Here is a 15,012-nt window from a genome sequence, read left to right on the forward strand (position 1 = left end):
CTCCTGTGGGGGCTGTTTCTGGGAGGGCCGAGCAGGCGGCATTCGCGACCTGCCTCCCTCCGGGGCAAGCCAGCCCACACACCTCGGGACTCCGCTCAGAATCTAAAGAGGTGAGATCCTTGGATTATCTCGGGGCTGCTTCATGAACTCTGACCAGAAGAAAAGGGAAGGAGGAAGTAGAAGGCCGCAGGAACCAGCCCGAGACACTATGACCCCAGAGATTCCGCAGAGTACAAGCCACCAAGTCGCCACGCCGATGACCCACGCGCGGAGCAGTCGAAGCTAGGAGACCGGAGGGACAGAGAAACCCAGGCACCGACCGCCCCCGAGCCTCAGCGGGCCAGCAGGGCCGCTGCTCGGTTTACCTTGGTCATGCCAACCCCCACCACGAACACCCGGCGCAGGGTCGCAGGCTCCCACGGGGAAGAGGACATGGCTGCACCAGTGCGGGACCGGGGCGGGCGCCGCGGACGACTGCCGGCACTGACAGGCGGAGACTGCACCAGAGCTCCCTGAAGCCCGAAGCCAGGGCCGCGGGCGGCAACACAGGCGCGTGAGAGTGCGCGTGCGTAGGGGCAGGAGGAGGGGGCGGGGCGGGGCGCGTCCTGTGGGGCGGGGAGCGTTCTCTAGCCCTCAGGCAGCCGAATCCCTAATTTGCGGACTAGGGCATGGGACTGAGTCAACCTGTCCCCATCTCTGATCCTGTGCTTAGGTTCTGTACGGTGAGCGGGAGTAGGCTTGCAGTGGGGCCTAAGACTGAGAGGAGGGGTTGGCCGGAAAGCGTACTCATGAAAGGTGACCCTGAGGAGAGCCGTTGGGGTTCGTGTTGGAATTGGCCTGTGTCCTGTTAGCGGTGGCAGTTGAGAGTGAATTCATGAATTAAAACTCACAGGACACCAAGAAAGCGGGGATGGGCAGGATCTCACACATGGATACAATGTCTAAATCAAAAAACCCAGGCTCCGTCACCAGCTGCGTGACCTTCTTTTTTAATCTTGTGAACAAAAGCTCTCTGAAAAGGAATTTGGAAGACAGAGACTTTATTCCAGCAAACCGGGGAGAAACAGCCTTCCATGTTTATTTGAGACCGGAGTCTCGCTCTGTCGCCCAGGCTGGAGTGCAATGCCGCGAACTCAGCTCACTGCAGCCTCCGCCTCCCAGGTTCAAGCAATCCTCCTGCCTCAGCCTCCCGAGTATCTGGGATTACAGGCGCGCGCCACCACGCCCCGCTAATTTTTGTACTTTTAGTAGAGATGGGGTTACGCCATGTTGGCCAGGCTGGTCTGGAACTCCTGACCTTAGGTGATCTACCCACCTTGGCCTCCCAAAGTGCTGGGATTACAGGCGTGAGCCACCGCGCCCGGCTCCCCGGTTTATTTTATCTTATGTAAAAATGCAGATTCATTGAGCTAGATGAATGCATAAGTGACTATTTCTCTACCCCCCTCACATGTGAAGGCTGATCAAAGACTCAGAAGAATGCAACCGTTTGCCTCTTATCTACCCACATCTTTTTAAAATTTATTCATCTTTCCCCAATATCTGCCCCTTCCCCTATAAAAACTGAAGCCCTCAAAATCATCTTTGGAGAAAGGCACGGACCTGTCTCCAAAGATGATGCACGTCCTTAAACTTGGCAAAATTAACTTCTAAATTAATTGAGATCCGTTTCATATACTTTTCGGTTTGCAGTACCAGCATTTAGAAAGGCTCTCCTAGAAGATTCTAAGGATTGCTTCTTGGCCATTTGGCTAAGATCAAGTTTAGGAGATTCTAAGAAGCCCCCTCTGTGCTAAGTAAAGAACTACTGAGCTAGGACTAGACCAACTTAGTAAAATCTGCTGCGCTCAGTGATGCACGCCTCCCATCTGCTCAGGAGGCTTCGGCAGAAAGATCACTTGAGCCTGGGAATTCAAGGCTACAAATGTGCTATGATTACACCTCTGAATAACCACTGCACTCCAGCCTGGGCAACATACCAAGACCACGTCTCTAAAAAACCAAAACGAAACAAAAAAAAAAAAAAAAAGGAAAAACAAACACAAATCAGGGCACTGACATGTACAGTTGTTTCTTGAAACTGATGGACCGACAAGACAGCAATATGATTGGTGGATCAGACAAAGTTACCAACCTAATAGAACAACAAGTCCTAAGGTCAAGATTAATTGTTAGGTAACAAATCCTGGCTGTCCACTGGATATTGCTTTCAAAATAAGAGTCCATAGAGGGCAGAGGGGATAGATAGTAATATAAAACGTATTTGTTAATACCGAAAAGACTGAGAAAAAACACTTCCCTTTCCAATGTGAAGGACTAAATAATCCAAATATTTCCCACTATAAAACACAGACTTTTCTAAGTCATTGGATGTGGGGCTCTGGGGTAGCCTGAGCTGTTTGTCCCACACCAAGATGCTTCAAAACATTATTAAAAATGTTTGGATCCCCATGAAGCCCTATTATACCCAAGTTTATCAGGAGATTTGAGTAGGAATGGGGTTAATGAGCCTCATCATTCATAAAATCAGGAGTACTGATAAAATAAGTAAAATATTGAAAGCTTCTCCACCTGCTTATGGTCATCACTAACCAGCTTCACTTAGCATGCACATGAAACATTAGTCGACCTGTGAATTTAAGCAAGCTATGTTAGAAAGGAACCTGGAAAATCACTGTACACTTATATAAGTACCACTTACTTTGTGGCATGAATAAGTATACCCCAAAAAAACACCCAGAAATGCCAGATAAAACACAATAAATATCATTTTAAGCTGGGTGTGGTGGTACAAGACTGTAATCCCATCTACTTGAGGAGCTGAGGCAGAAAGGCTGGTTGAGTCCAGGAGTTCAAGGCCGCAGTGAGCTATGATTATGCCTGTGAATACCCACTGCACTCCAGCCTGGACAGCATAGTGAGACCTTTTCTGTTAATACAAAAAGACAAAAAGCAGCGAGGCACAGTGGCTCATGCCTGTAATCCCAGCACTTTGGGAGGCCAAAATGGGAGGATTGATTGAGCCCAAGAATTCAAGACCAACCTGGGCAACATAGCTCCCTATCTCTAAAAAAAAAGAAGAAAAACAAGAAAAATCTTTTTAAATGGGTGGATGCCAGGCATGGGGGCTCACACCTGTAATCCCAGCACTTTGGGAGGCTGAGGTGGGAGGATCACTTGAGGCCAGGTGTTTGAGACCAGCCTGGGCAACATAGGGAGACCTCTGTCTCTACAAAAAATTTAACAATGAGCCAAGTGTGGTGGCCCACTCCTGTACTCCCAGCTACTCGGAAGGCTGAGACGGGAGGATCCCCTGAGCCCAGGAGTCTGAGGTTGTAGTGAACTGACTGCACCACTGTACTCCAATGTGGGCAACAGAGTGAGACCCTGTCTCAATAAAATAGAATACAATAAATGCATGGAATATGGAGGAGGGAGAGTTTTTCTTTTAATCTTATACCCAATTATAGTTTGTATGTTTTGTTTTTGCTTCTTTTTTTTTTTTTAAGACAGAATCTCACTCTGTTGCCCAGGTTGGAGTGCAGTGGTGTGATCTCAGCTCACTACAACCTCCACCTCCTGGGTTCAAGCGATTCTTGCACCTCAGCCTCCTGAGTAGCTGGGATTACAGCTGCCCACCACCACACCTGGCTAATTTTTGTATTTTTAGTAGAGACAGGGTTTCACCATGTTGGCCAGGCTGGTCTTGAACTCCTGACCTCAGGTGACCCACCCACCTCAGCCTCCTAAAGTACTGGGATTACAGGCATGAGCCACTGGGCCTGGCTAGTTTGTATGTTTTGATTTTGTGTATATATTAGTTTTATTTTATTTTTGCTAAGGCATGTTTTTAATTTTTTTTATTGTGCTTTGTTTTCATTTTCATTATTTATTTTGAGTAAGTTATACTTAAAACAAAAATCAAGATTCAAAAAGTATAAAAGGGGCCAGGCATGGTGGTTCACACCTGTAATCCCAGCACTTTGGAAGGCCAAGGTGGACAAATCGCCTGAGCTCAGGAGTTCGAGACCAACCTTGGCAACATGGCAAAACCCCGTTTCTACAAGAAATACAAAAATTAGCCAATGTTGTGGCATGTACCTGTGGTCCCAGCTACTCAGGAGGGTGAGGTGGAAGGATCACCTGAGCCCGGGAGGCAGAAGCTGCAGTGAGCCAAGATACTGCCACTGCACTCCAATCTGGGCAAAAACAACATCCTGTGTCCAAAAACGTATAACAGGTCAAACCGTAAAACTTGTCTCTCTTACCCTTATTCCCAGCCTCTCGGTTCTTCTCCCCTATCCTTCCAAAGATGTTTTATGTAAATACAATCAAATATACACATGCATACTCTTATCCCCCTTGTTAACACAAATTTTTGTTTTCTTTATTATTTCTTTTAATAGAGGTGGGGTTTTGCTATGTTGGCTAGGTTGGTCTTGGAACTCCTGGCCTCAAGCAATCCTCCTGTCTCGGCCTCCCAAAGTGCTAGGTTCATGAGCATGAGCCACCAGACCCGGCCAAATTTTAGCTTTCTTTACACACTATTCTGCATTTTGACTTGTTTCATATACCAATAGATTTTGAAGATTGTTTCATATCAATGCATAAACAGTTTCCTGTGTTTTGTTATAGCTGCATAGTATTCAGATTATTGATGTACTTTTTTTTTTTTTTTTTAAGTAGAGATAGGGGCTTGCTATATTTCCCAGGCTGGTTTCAAACTCCTGGCTTCCAGGGACCTACCTGCCTTGGCCTTCCAAAGTGTTGGAATAATAGGGTGAGCCACCACACACAGCCCCATAATTTATTTAACCAACCCTCTATTGATGGATATTAAGACTGTGATATAGTTTGGGTGTTTGACCCCTCCAAATCTCATGTTGAAATATGATTCCCAATGTTGGAGGTGGGCCCTGTTGGGAGGTGATTGGACCATGAGGACAGATCCCTTGTGAATGGTTTAGCACCATCCCCTTGGTGATAAACTGGGACCTCCCCACCTAATTTTCTTGTTCCTATTCTCGCCATGTGACATGCTGGATCCCTGTCACCTTCAGCCATGATTGTAAGCTTCCTGAGGCCTCACCAGAAGCACATGACAGCACCATGTGCTTCCAGTCTTTTGCTATTATAAACAATGCTGCAATGTACAGCCATGAACACATGTCATTTCACAGCTGTGTGGATTTATCTGTAGGTTAAATTTCTAAAATTGGAATTTCTGGGGCAATGAGCTTGTGCATTTATAATTTTGATATAAATTAGCAGTTGCTTTTCATTTAAAGACATTCACATCAGCAATGTGAGTGTGCTTTGTATATACTGTGTTTAAGAGAATAATTTTTTTGGGGGGGGACGCAGTTTCGCTCATTGCCCAGCCTGGAGTGCAGTGGCGCGATCTCGGCTCACTGAACCTGTGCCTTCCGAGTTCAAGTGATTCTCCTGCCTCAGCCTCCCAAGTAGCTGGGATTACAGGCGCCCGCCACCACGCCCAGCTAATTTTTTTGAATGTTTAACAGAGACAGGGGTTCGTCATGGTGAAACCCTGCCTCTACTAAAAATACAAAAAAAAATTAGTTGGGCGTGGTGGCGCGTCCCTGTAATCCCAGCTACTCGGGAGGTTGAGGCAGGAGAATCGCTTGAACCCGGAGGCGGAGGTTACAGTGAGGCAAGATCAAGGCACTGCACTTCAACCTGGGCGACACAGCGAGACTCCGTCTCAAAAAAAAAAAAAAAAAAAAGTGAGGCGCAAATGGGAGGTGAAGCAGTGAGGTTCGCAAGTGTAGACACGCTCAAGGGACTCATTAAATGTCATTTCATTTAAAAAATTAAATTGAGCATATGTGCAAGCAAGGTTCACACACCCCATTTAATCTTCACACCACCACGGGGTAGTCACTATTATCCCCATTTTACAGGATTAAAACACTGACGCTGGGAGGTTGACAGGGTTACCCCAAATCACACAGAGGAGCTGGGCTTCCCCCGACCTCCTCCGCTCAAGTCTCCCTGTCCCCGGGAGGTGCGGAAGGAGGCAACAGACGCTTGGCCCATAGGTGGAGCAATTGGCGAAGGCTTCGCCCGACGCCGGAACTGCGAGCTCTCAGCGGGAGCCGAGACGGTGCAGGGCCGGAGAAGCACCTTCACTCCCAGCCTGCGCCCCGATGCTGCGCGTTCTGTGCCTCCTGCGCCCCTGGAGGCCCCTTCGGGCCCGCGGCTGCGCTTCCGACGGGGCGGCCGGGGGCTCAGAGATCCAAGTGCGCGCCCTGGCGGGTCCGGACCAAGGTAAATGTGCAGTTTCGGGGCGGCGCATGACGCGACTGGGACTAGGCCGGAGGCAGCGGGGGGCCGGCAGGTGGGCCGCTCAGTGCGTTGAAGGATTCGATCCCCAGTCCCTCCCTCCCAGTTCTAGGCGCCCCAAACCGCTCCAGGCCCGAGAGGTGGGCGGCAGCCTTAGTGGCTCCCGACTCTAGCTGGGGGCGGGGGGCCTCTGGCAACCTCGGTCTCTTCAAAGGCCCTTTGGGGTCTTCCGACTGTGTGGAAGGGGGAGCGGGGTCCGCACGGGTAGGACTGGGCCCCGCGGCCCCCAGGCCAGGAGCGTTCAAGTGCGCGTTCCCCTCCCCCGCCAAGGGTCCTGGCCCGGTTCGGGGGCGGAGGCAGCGGAGCCAGTCCCAGTGCCCAGTGCGGCAGCGGGCAGAGTGAGGAGGGTGCCTCTCCAGCCGCGCGCCCAGCCCTGGGCCGCTAGCGAACCTTTGCGTCCTTCTGGCTCCAGGGAAAAGTTCGCTGTTTCTCCGCCTTTTGGCCAAGATCAAGGATAGTATGGAGCGGGGACGAGGGGTGGGGGGCAAAGTTCGCGGGTCACTGGCAGAAAACGCCTCTGATCGCGTGTTGCGTTTTTGTTGTTGTTGTTGTTTGAACTTCTGGAGCATTCAGTGGTGCTGATAACGCTCCTCAGTCCTCTGCTGGTAACCATCAGGGCTAGGCGCTTCTCCTGCCTTGGGTCTCCTCCCCGCATCTCATCCCCTGTCTCCTGCATTTGATACACAGATGGCATTGTACTGTACATTTCGTTGTATTGCTTCCTTTTTTTTTTTTTTTAACAAAAGTTTATTCTTAAATGTACAACAGCTCCAAGACAACACTTAATTCCAGCCATAGGTGGCAAAAGATGTTATGGCAGGGAATAGAGAGGTTTAAATACTGATGAAATAAAGGGTCACCATCTCCTTAGGCACAGGGAACACCTTACTTTTTGCCAGATTTCTTAATTCCACTTGTGGCCAAGGGCCCCTTCCCCGTGGCCTTCCATTTTAGCTCCTCTAGTTTCTTCTGCTCCTCTTTTTGTTTCTGCTTGAAAGCCTTATCTTCCTCGTCCATCTCCTTGGCCTGCTTCTTGGGCCGTTTCAGTGGCTTCTTGCCACCTTCGTGGCCAGACATGGCGCCTGCCGCCCCTTCCCCAGCAGTATTGCTTCCTTTTTACTGGCTTGACACCAAGTTTGAAGGGGGGCTTTGCCATAAAATCCAGTTCCTTGCTCCCTGCTGTTGCCCACTGTTCCCAAGTGTGCATCTACCACCTTCAGTGGACACGGACAGGCCACCTAGAGTCCCACTGCACCACTTGGTGAGAATTTCCTTGAACAGTTAATATTGCTGAACCTTATACCCCCAATCTCATGCTTAGTTCACTACCCAACTGGCAACAGCTCTTAAGACAGTCAAGATTATTCTCCCCACTTTACAGATTAAAAAACTGAGGCACAGAAGGTTAAGTTATTTGAACCAGGTCTGATTTCAAAGCCTGTGTTCTCAACCATTAGGTAATCACTGGCTCTTCTAGTAATTCAGTGACTCAAAATACAGACTTGTACATCTGTAAACACATAATTATCATGGGTTAAAGACCTTTAGGCTCACTTGCAAATATCGGGAATCATTTTATCCAAAAAATAATGACAAGGATCAGCAGATTAAGCCTCTGCCCCTGCCAGAGGGCTCAAAGGGCAGGAAAAGGCAGTGAGAGAAGGAGAGACAGAAACCAAGATGACAGTGCAGAGGAGGCATGGGGATGAGATCACACACGGAGCCCTCACAGGGAATGAGTTGGGGTCATTTGATGTTCATATAAGAAGCTGCAGGTTCCGCCTTCCACTGGGGCTGATGGCACAAGAGCACTGTTACATTTTACCTGCTGCCTTTGAGCTTGAGGTTGGGTGGTAAACCCCTCTTCACTGTTCTTAGCGGCTTTATTTCTCATAGAGTCATGTGTTGCTTAACAACGGGGCTACATTCTGAGAAATGCATCATTAGGTGATTGTGGTCATTGTGGGAGCATCACAGAGTGCACCTACACAGTCCTAGATGGGGTAGCCTACCGCACACCAAGGCTACATGGTGTATAGCCTGTTGCTCCTAGAATACAAACCTGGACAGCATGGTACTGGGCTGAATACTGTAGGCAACTGTAACACAATGGTAAATGTGTATCTGAACATAGAAAAGGCACAGTAAAAATACAGTCTAAAAGATTTTTTAAATAGTGCACCTGTACTGGGCAGTTACCATAAATGAAGCTTGCAGGACTGGAAGCTGCACTGGGTGAGTCAGCGAGTGAATGGTGAGTGAATGTGAAGGCCTAGGACAGCAGGGACTGGTTTGGCACCAGGGACTATTTTCATGAAAGACAGTTTTTCCATGGACTTGCGGGCGGACAGATGGTTTGGGGATGAAACTGTTCCACCTCAGATCATCAGGCATTAGATTCTCATAAGGAGCTCACAACAACCTAGAGTCCTCACATGCACAGTTCACAATAGGGTTCGCACTCCTATGAGATTCTAATGCCACCGCTGATCTGATAGGAGGTGGAACTCAGGTGGTAATTCAAGCCATGGGGAGCTGCTGTAAATACAGATGAAGCTGCTCATCTCCTGTTGTGTGGCCCAGTTCCTAGCAGGCCACAGACTGGGATGGGTCCACAGCCCGGGGGTTGGGGACCCCTGGCCTAGGACATTACTGTACACTACTATAGACTCTGTAACACTGTACACCTAGGCTACACTAAATTTGCTTTACAAATGTTTCTTTCTTCAATGATAAATTAACCTTAGCTTACTCTGTTTTTATTTTATAAACTTTTTAATTTTTTCAACTTTTGACTCTTCTGTAGTAACACTTAGCTTAAAACACAAACACATTGTACGGCTGTACAAAAAATGTTTTCTTCTTTAGATCCTTATTTTATAAGCTTTTAAAAATTTTAATTCTTAAACTTTTTTTATTAAAAACAAAGACACAAGCACACACACGAGCCTAGACCTATCACTGTCTTCCACCTCCACATCTTGTCCCACTGGAAGGTCTTCAGGGGCGATAACGTGCATGGAGCTGCCATCTCCTATGATAACAATCGGGAATACCTACTGAAGGACCTGCCTGAGGCTGTGTTACACTGAACTTTTTTCTTTTTTTTTTTTAATAAGTAGGAGTACACATGGCCCAGGCCAGGTACAGTGACTCACCTGGCTCACTCTTGTAATCCCAGCACTTTGAGAGGGTGAGGCAGGCAGATTGCTTGAGCCCAGGAGTTTGAGACCAGCCTGGGAAACATGGTGAAACCCCTTCTCTACAAAAAAATACAAAAATTATCCAGGCATGGTTGTGCATACCTGTAGCCCCTGCTACTCAGGAGGCTGAGGTGGGAGGATGGCTTGAGCCGGGGAGGTCAAGGCTGTCCAATATCAAGGATTCCTGATATTTGAAAGTGAGCCCAAAGGTGTTTAACCCATGAGTGAGCCATGATCGTGTTACTGTACTCCAGCCTGGGCAACAGAGTAAGACCCTGTCTCAAAAAAATTAAAAATAAAAAGTAGGAGTATATTCTAAAATAATGGTAAAAATAATATTGTAAATATATAAACCCAAAACATAGTCATTTATTATCATTATCAAGTATTATGTTGTGGGCCTAATTGTATGTGCTGTGCTTTTGTATAACTGGTAAAGCAAGCTAGTTTACACCAGCCTCACCACCAGCATTTGAGTGTTGCATTGCGCTATGATGTTATGACAGCTATGGTGTCACTAGGCAATAGGAATTTTTCAGCTCCATTAGAGTCTGATGGGACTTATATGTCTTATATGTGGTCTGTAGCTGACCAACTAAAACATCATCATGCTGTGCATGACTGTAATTAATGGCTGTCCTTCAACTCCTTAGCTGGGCACTAAGGTTCTCCACCACAAGCTGACCTTTCCATCCTCCCTCCTCTACACATGGGCTCATTTTTACCTCTGTGTTTTGCTCTAGCTGTGCCCTGACTTGGCTCCTCTTCCTTCCTTTCTGCCTATGGAAATCTTTTTGGAACTCCCCTGCTCTGCTGCTCCGTCCCCCACACTGTCCTTTTATGTTTTGTGTGTCTGAACTTGTCTCTCTTCTAGGCTGTTAGCTCTTTAAGAGTCAGGATTGCCAGCTGGGTCCAGCTGTTATTTGAGCAAATCCTCCTTGTTTCCGGGCGTCAGTTTCCTCTTCTGTATAGTAAAGTGTTGTTAAATCAGTTGTTCTCCACACTACCCTTCAGTGGTTTCTTTTTTTTTTTTTTCCTTTGAGATGGTCTCACTCTGTTGCCCAGGCCAGAGTGCAGTGGTGTGATCTCGGCCCACTGCAGCCTCTGCCTCTTGGGTTCAAGCGATTCTTTGCCCCAGCCTCCCAAGTAGCTGGGATTATAGGTGTGTGCCACCACGCCTGGCTAATTTTTGTCTTTTTAGTAAAGACGGGGTTTCGCCATGTTGGTCAGGCTGGTGTTGAACTCCTGACTCAGGTGATCCACCCGCCTCGGCCTCCCAAAGTGCTGGGATTACAGGCGTGAGCCACCACGCCCGGCCCTTCCAGTGGTTTCTGTTGACTTCTACCCACAACACCTCGCCTGTGACCCAAGCCATCTGGACAGAAGTGATCCTAGGTCAGCTGCTCAGTGGTATGGTAGGTTTGGTAAGAGTGGGAAGGGTGCAGCACAGCCCCATGCCCGCTATTGGGGTCAGAAGGGCAATGTTCCCAGCATCGGGGCTAGACTAAGAACACAGGGACCTTGGCTGATTACTGTCCATTTCTCCAGGACCTGGCATGTGGTAGTGCAAATTAAATGTTGCACAATTGAATGTCGGCAGCCAAAGACACCCTGCCTGGCTCCGGGGGGGCTCCCAGCTTAAAGTTCAGATACTGTATTAGGTCCGAGACTTGCCCTAGTATCTGGGCGTTTTACACAAACTCTGGTTAGACACTTAAGTGCATTATCTCTTTTAATCCTAACAATAACCTTTTTATTATTTCTCTTACAGATCAGGAAATTGAAGGCCAGAAGGGTAAAGTGGTTTGCCCAAGGCCATGGGGCTGGTGTGTGGCTGAGTTGTGGCTTGAGCTAAGGGCTTTTAAGAGTTGGCAGTCAGTATTCCGAGAGGGAGATGTAGGTGGAGACAGGAGATGAAGCTGAAAGATGAGAGACAGTCAGCCAGAGAGAATGGAAGGAAAGAACAGGAAAGCAGAGAGAGGAGTGTCTGCCAGTCCCAGGATACCACGGCTATATCAGCTTTCTATTACTACCTAACAAATGATCACAAACTTTGATACTCTAAGTCACACACATTTATCATTTTTTAGTTTCTGTACATCAGAAGTCAAGGCACAACTTAGCAGAGTTCTCTGCTTCAGGTCTTGCCAGGCTGGGCTGCAGTCAGGAGTTGGCCAGGGCTGTGGTCTCATCCCAGGCTTGACGGGAAAGATCTGCTTCCAAGGTCGTCAGGTTGCTGAGACCTGAATTCACCTCCTATGGTTGTTGGACTGAAGTCCTGTTCTCTTGCTGATTGTTGGCTGGGGGTCACTCTCAGCAATTAGAGGTTGCCCGCAGTCCTTTGCTACTTGACCCTCTCGTTAGGCCCATGAGTGTCTCTAATAAGACAGAGCCTTTTATATACTATAACCGAATTACAGAAGTCACATTACCTTCACCATATAACTTAACCTAATCTCGGGAGTAACATTGTATAACCTTTGCTGTATACTATTGCTTAGAAGCAATTCACAGGTCCCACCCACATGCAAGGGAGGGGATTATTCAGGATGTAAACATGAGGGCCACTCTGGGGACCTTGGATCTAGACTGCTCTGAAGTTTGTGGGAGTCAGGGTCCTTGACTCCTCCTGATCTGGCATCTCTCTATCCACTGCAGTCTCCCTTCTCCAGAGTTGCCCCATTTTCTCTCCTGGAGCACTGGAGCTGGAAGCGACCTTATGGCCATCTGCACACCTCTCTGGAGCCTCCAGACCTGCTGGGCTCTAAGAGCTCTTTGCAGGTTTCTGGGGAGGCTAAGGAAGTCCAGTTTGCCTGAATGTTACAGTTCTTTGCCCCTAGCCATAGTTCTGTAATTCCTGGCTGAACACCCTGTCCCTTGAGAGCCCAGAAACTTTCATTGGCCTTTCTGTGTCTCTGATCAGCTTAAACTGAGAATGCCAACTTCATAAACACTGCTTGTTTACAGACAAAGCTGAGGACCCTGGGAGATAATAATAAGGGGTCTTTGAAGGCCAAAGGATTGGGAAACACTCCTCTGGGCACCTGCTGGATTTCAGCCCTGGGAAGACCTGAAATGTCCATCCTGATTTTTCGTAGGAGGAGAAACAGCCTAGAAGGGATGATAAGGGTGTGAGCTCCTTCCCAGAGCCCATCTCTCTTCCCCACACCCTGACTAGATGGCGGGGGTGAATTGGGGCCAGAGTGGGTGCAAGAGTCAGATTGGGGGGGCCTTATGGTCGGTATTAAGGAGTTGAACTTTATTTTGAGGAAAAGAAGGGGGAAGGGGAGGGACGTGGTCGGATTGGGGTAAGAAAGATGACTGTGACCCAAGTGTGGGAACAAATGTGTGTGTGCTGGGAGGGAGCAAGACTGAGGACTCGAGGGCCAGGTGGGTGATCCGAGGGATGCAGGAAAGAGCCTATGCCAGATTAATGGCTGTGAGAAGCGGTGTGAGCTGAGAGGCCTGAGATCTCTTTAAGAGGTTGGATTAGCAGGCCTTAGTGACTGAGTGCATTTTGTAGGTGAGGTAAGAGCGAGGTGACAGGATCAACTTCTGGGTTGATAGCAAGGTCATTGGCTCATCAATGGAGCAGGACATATCAGTTGAGATATCAAGTAGGCATTTGGCTATTCAGGCCTGGGGTGCACAGGAGAGCTCTGGGCTCCTGGGCACACACGGGAGCCCTGGGTGTACAGGAGGCAGGCGTGTGTGAGCTGTGGAAGGGAGGTCCCTCCTGCCTCAGCTTATCCTGCTCTCCCTCTGCCTGAACTCCTCCAGTTCTGGAAGGCACCCTGCAGTCCCACACCTGGGCCCTCTACTCTGCCACTCCCTCTGCCTGCAACAGGCTTCTCTCCTGGACTGCCCCCTTCCCTGCACCTTGCCAACATGCATGCACACACACAGGCACTCATGCACACGCTCACATATGCACCCATGCATGCACACTTACATGCACACATGCACTCTTACATCTTTTGCCTGGCCAATTCCTACTCTCCTGTCAGCTCTCAGCTTAAAGGCCACTGCCTCCTCTGATAACTCATTTCTGACCTTCTATACTAGGGCTCCCCTCTGCCCACTGGAGGCCCCTTGTTTGTCCTTTTTCTCCAAGTTCTCCTCACAAATAGTAATTATTTAATGTCTGTCTTCCCCACTAGGCTGTAGGTTCCATGAGGACAGGCCTTGAGTCTGTCCTGGTCTCTGGAATCATGGTGTCTAGTAGAGGCCAGCACACAGCAAATATATAAATGTACAAATGAGTGAATGAAGAGAATCTGATTGGCCTTAAGGAACTTACGCACTTAAAATAATTGGGCAGAAGAGAAGCAGTGAAGGAGTGCAGAGGCATCACCTGAAAGGTAGGAGGAAGGAGAATGGGGGCCTGCCAAAGCCAAGGCAGATACGTGTCATTATGCATCTGTGTAAACCCACAGAGTGTACACCACCAAGAGCGAACCCCAGTGTACACTAGGGCCCCCGGGTGGCGACAGTGCATCAGTGTAGGTTCGTCAGTTGCAACACGTGCCTCTGGTGGGGGATGGGGATTGCGGAACGGGCTGTGCCTGTGTAGGGCCAGGGAGTATAGGTGAACTGTATTGAATTGTATTTTCCACTCCATTTTGCTGTGACCCTAAAACTGCTCTAAGAAAATCATCTATTTATAAACAAATAAATATTCTTCTAAGAAGCCAAAGCAGAAAACGATCAAGTGGAGTGTGTTAATGTCAGCAAAGGTTTTTGCTGCCACGAGGGTGAGGCAAGGAGAGAAACGTGTCCCTTGGTTAGTGATGTGGCTATATTCATCACTTTAATGAGAATAATGTCTGCTGAGTGATGGGGCTGGAACCTAGATTGGAGAAGGTTTGAGCGAATGGCAGGTAAGAAAGTGACTAAATGAGTATAGAAAACTACCAAGAAGCTTGGCTGTTGCTGGTGAAAGAATATTACACAAGTAGGGCCAGGATTACTGTCTTGCCAAACAGGACAGAGCACTAAGCCTCTGTATTTAGTTGCTAATTTATTGTGACAGAGGAGCATATTGATCTGTCCCCGTGATTGTGCAGTTAGCAAAACCCAGGCTTTGAGAAACCCTGTAGGTCAAATACCCCAGGCTCCTCCACAGATAATCTCTGAGGGAAAGACAGAGTTGTGGGGAGCATGTGGGGGTTGTACCAGGATTTAAAAGATACACGGCAATTTTAGAAATTAGCAAGTCTAAACTATGATACCTAAGGATGCACACCTGGGTGATAAAATTATAAAGAAATGGCCGGGTGTGGTGGCTCACACCTGTAATCCCAGCACTTTTAGAGGCCGAGGTGGGTGGATCACCTGAGGTCAGGAGTTCGAGACAAGCCTGACCAACATGGAGAAACCTCGTCTCTACTAAAAATACAAAATTAGCCGGGCGTGGTGGCACATGCCTGTAATCCCAGCTACTCCG

At 48.3% G+C, this 15,012-nt stretch overlaps 3 protein-coding genes and 1 pseudogene across 16 annotated transcripts in view; 2 read left to right on the forward strand and 2 right to left on the reverse strand.

Moving 5' to 3' along the window:
* SCP2 (sterol carrier protein 2) overlaps nucleotides 1–594 on the reverse strand; it is a 127,722-nt gene extending 127,128 nt beyond the window's left edge. For 2 of the 3 annotated variants that reach the window (XM_016918530.4, XM_024345852.3), the window contains exon 1: nucleotides 366–594. In XM_016918530.4, coding sequence (XP_016774019.1) covers nucleotides 366–434 — 69 coding nt within the window. In that variant the 5' untranslated portion in view covers nucleotides 435–594. The remainder of the gene's footprint in view (nucleotides 1–365) is intronic. The other variant, XM_513413.8, reaches the window with a different exon arrangement.
* A 6-nt stretch (nucleotides 595–600) lies between these two features.
* The window catches only part of ECHDC2 (enoyl-CoA hydratase domain containing 2), a 31,561-nt gene continuing 17,149 nt past the window's right edge, over nucleotides 601–15,012 (forward strand). For 3 of the 12 annotated variants that reach the window (XM_054667161.2, XM_054667191.2, XM_063817392.1), the window contains exons 1-2: nucleotides 8,339–8,598; nucleotides 13,727–13,927. Coding sequence is in view for 1 of the 12 variants with exons in the window: in XM_016918473.4 (XP_016773962.2) it covers nucleotides 669–722; nucleotides 6,060–6,288 (283 nt within the window). In the remaining 11 variants the exon portion in view is untranslated. Of the gene's footprint in view, nucleotides 723–4,686; nucleotides 4,781–6,059; nucleotides 6,289–8,338; nucleotides 8,599–10,796; nucleotides 10,982–11,337; nucleotides 11,362–13,046; nucleotides 13,928–15,012 lie in introns of those variants that run through there. The other 9 variants (XM_063817374.1, XM_063817376.1, XM_016918473.4 and 6 more) reach the window with 9 other exon arrangements.
* LOC104008098 (ATP synthase subunit ATP5MJ, mitochondrial-like) lies at nucleotides 2,309–2,676 on the forward strand (annotated as a pseudogene).
* Nucleotides 7,087–7,558, reverse strand: LOC112204401 (translation machinery-associated protein 7-like). Its single transcript, XM_054667199.2, has one exon. The coding sequence runs from the start codon at nucleotides 7,438–7,440 to the stop codon at nucleotides 7,249–7,251; it is 192 nt and encodes a 63-aa protein (XP_054523174.1). The 5' UTR covers nucleotides 7,441–7,558; the 3' UTR covers nucleotides 7,087–7,248.

Source organism: Pan troglodytes, chromosome 1, assembly GCF_028858775.2.
Source record: "Pan troglodytes isolate AG18354 chromosome 1, NHGRI_mPanTro3-v2.0_pri, whole genome shotgun sequence".
Lineage (NCBI taxonomy): Eukaryota > Metazoa > Chordata > Mammalia > Primates > Hominidae > Pan > Pan troglodytes.

What these genes read in the sequence shown, in the direction of transcription:
- LOC112204401 (XM_054667199.2), bottom strand. Translation starts at nt 7,440, where the DNA reads ATGTCTGGCCACGAAGGTGGCAAGAAGCCACTGAAACGGCCCAAGAAG.